This window comes from Penaeus monodon, chromosome 23, assembly GCF_015228065.2.
Source record: "Penaeus monodon isolate SGIC_2016 chromosome 23, NSTDA_Pmon_1, whole genome shotgun sequence".
Classification (NCBI taxonomy): domain Eukaryota; kingdom Metazoa; phylum Arthropoda; class Malacostraca; order Decapoda; family Penaeidae; genus Penaeus; species Penaeus monodon.
The window spans coordinates 39,277,264-39,278,650 of record NC_051408.1 but is presented as its reverse complement, the minus strand read 5'-3'; the positions used below and the strand labels follow the sequence as shown (position 1 = coordinate 39,278,650).

Below are 1,387 nucleotides of genomic sequence, written 5' to 3'. Positions count from 1 at the left end.
GATTTCATCTGATAAACACCCAGCATAAAACAAATAAATACTTTTGGATGGAATTAAAGTAAGATCAAATAAAAATTCCGATTTTATTGACATACTGTTTGAAAACCTTTCTTTCTGCCTCTATATATCTATATATACCGTACATACATGTAGGGATACAACAATACACACTATGATACTAAAACTCAATAAAACTAGCAACCGTTACTCTAGATTACCTATAGAATACCAAAACTCAGAAAAAAATCACATCAAGAATCTTCCAAGTTCAATAGGTATCTAGTAGTCTTGGTATCAGATTCGAGTAATTATGGCTAGGTGGAAAATTAGGTGAAAAAGGCCTTTGCTTCTCCGTCAGACATAGAGAGGAGGTGTTCTACAACATTTTATCAACTGTATATCTATATCTATTTTTCTGGGGGGCGACCTCTCTCAGTCTTTATATACATTCAGGGTGAATGTATGAGCTTGTATTTGTATGGGAGAGAACTTCAACTATAAAGAAAGTGGAGTATATGACTAACTGATGTAGTTATGTTTGAAGATTTGGATAACAAAGAGCTGCTGACATTGATACATTTCAATTACAAACGTCAAAGTCAAGCTTGCCTTTTGAAATTCCATGATTACATTAAATGAATCAAGGTCACTCATAAAAAAGGATAATACTTTTTATATAAGGGGGAATGAAAACAATTAAGAATAATAACAAATCATGACTTAGCGGAAGGATTTGAGTTCTGAAAAATTCAAGATTTCAGTTTTAAAGTTCAGGGACAGATCAGCAAAAGCAACTGTCCTTCTGGAAGAAGTTGGTGTCTGGCATAAATACGGGACAAAGGCAAGCGGCGGCACACATCGCTGGCGTTCTCTCCCCTGCGAAGTCAGTGAAGAGACAATCATGATCCTTCCCCGTCCTTTGGTGAGTCAGTGAAATCGTACAAGAGTTTAAATTTCATTAGCTGAATCCTTTTACAGTGTGGCACTTTGTACTTTTCCTTTAGTCCATGTTTATTTGAATATCGAAATATTTTACCTTAGACTTGTGATTGAAGCATGAATTTAATATATAATGTTTTCCTTCTTTCAGATCGTGGTTTTGGCCTTAATGGCAATGGTTTACTCGGCGAAGGCCGGTGGAGGCGGATACGGGAGCCGAGGAGGCGGTGGAGGAGGTGGCTTTGGTAATTCCGGTGGATTTAGTGGCGGCGGAGGTGGGTTTTCTGGACACGGTGGAGTTGGAGGTTTTAGCGGAGGTGCTGGAGGACTAGGTGGAGGAGCCCGAGGATTTAGCGGAGGAAGCGGCGGTCGAGGTGGAGGCAGCGTCGTCCGCGCGCGCTTGGTGGGCGTTGGCGTTCTTCCTAGCGTCGGCGGCAGTTCGGGCTTC

The 1,387-nt window shown here is 40.7% G+C and overlaps 1 protein-coding gene across 1 annotated transcript in view; it reads left to right on the top strand.

Moving 5' to 3' along the window:
* Window positions 1-858: 858 nt before the first annotated feature.
* LOC119588252 (ctenidin-3-like) overlaps window positions 859-1,387 on the top strand; it is a 1,350-nt gene continuing 821 nt past the window's right edge. Inside the window, exons 1-2 of the mRNA XM_037936948.1 lie at window positions 859-922; window positions 1,091-1,382. Of these exons, the coding sequence (XP_037792876.1) occupies window positions 902-922; window positions 1,091-1,382 (313 nt within the window). The 5' untranslated portion in view covers window positions 859-901. The remainder of the gene's footprint in view (window positions 923-1,090; window positions 1,383-1,387) is intronic.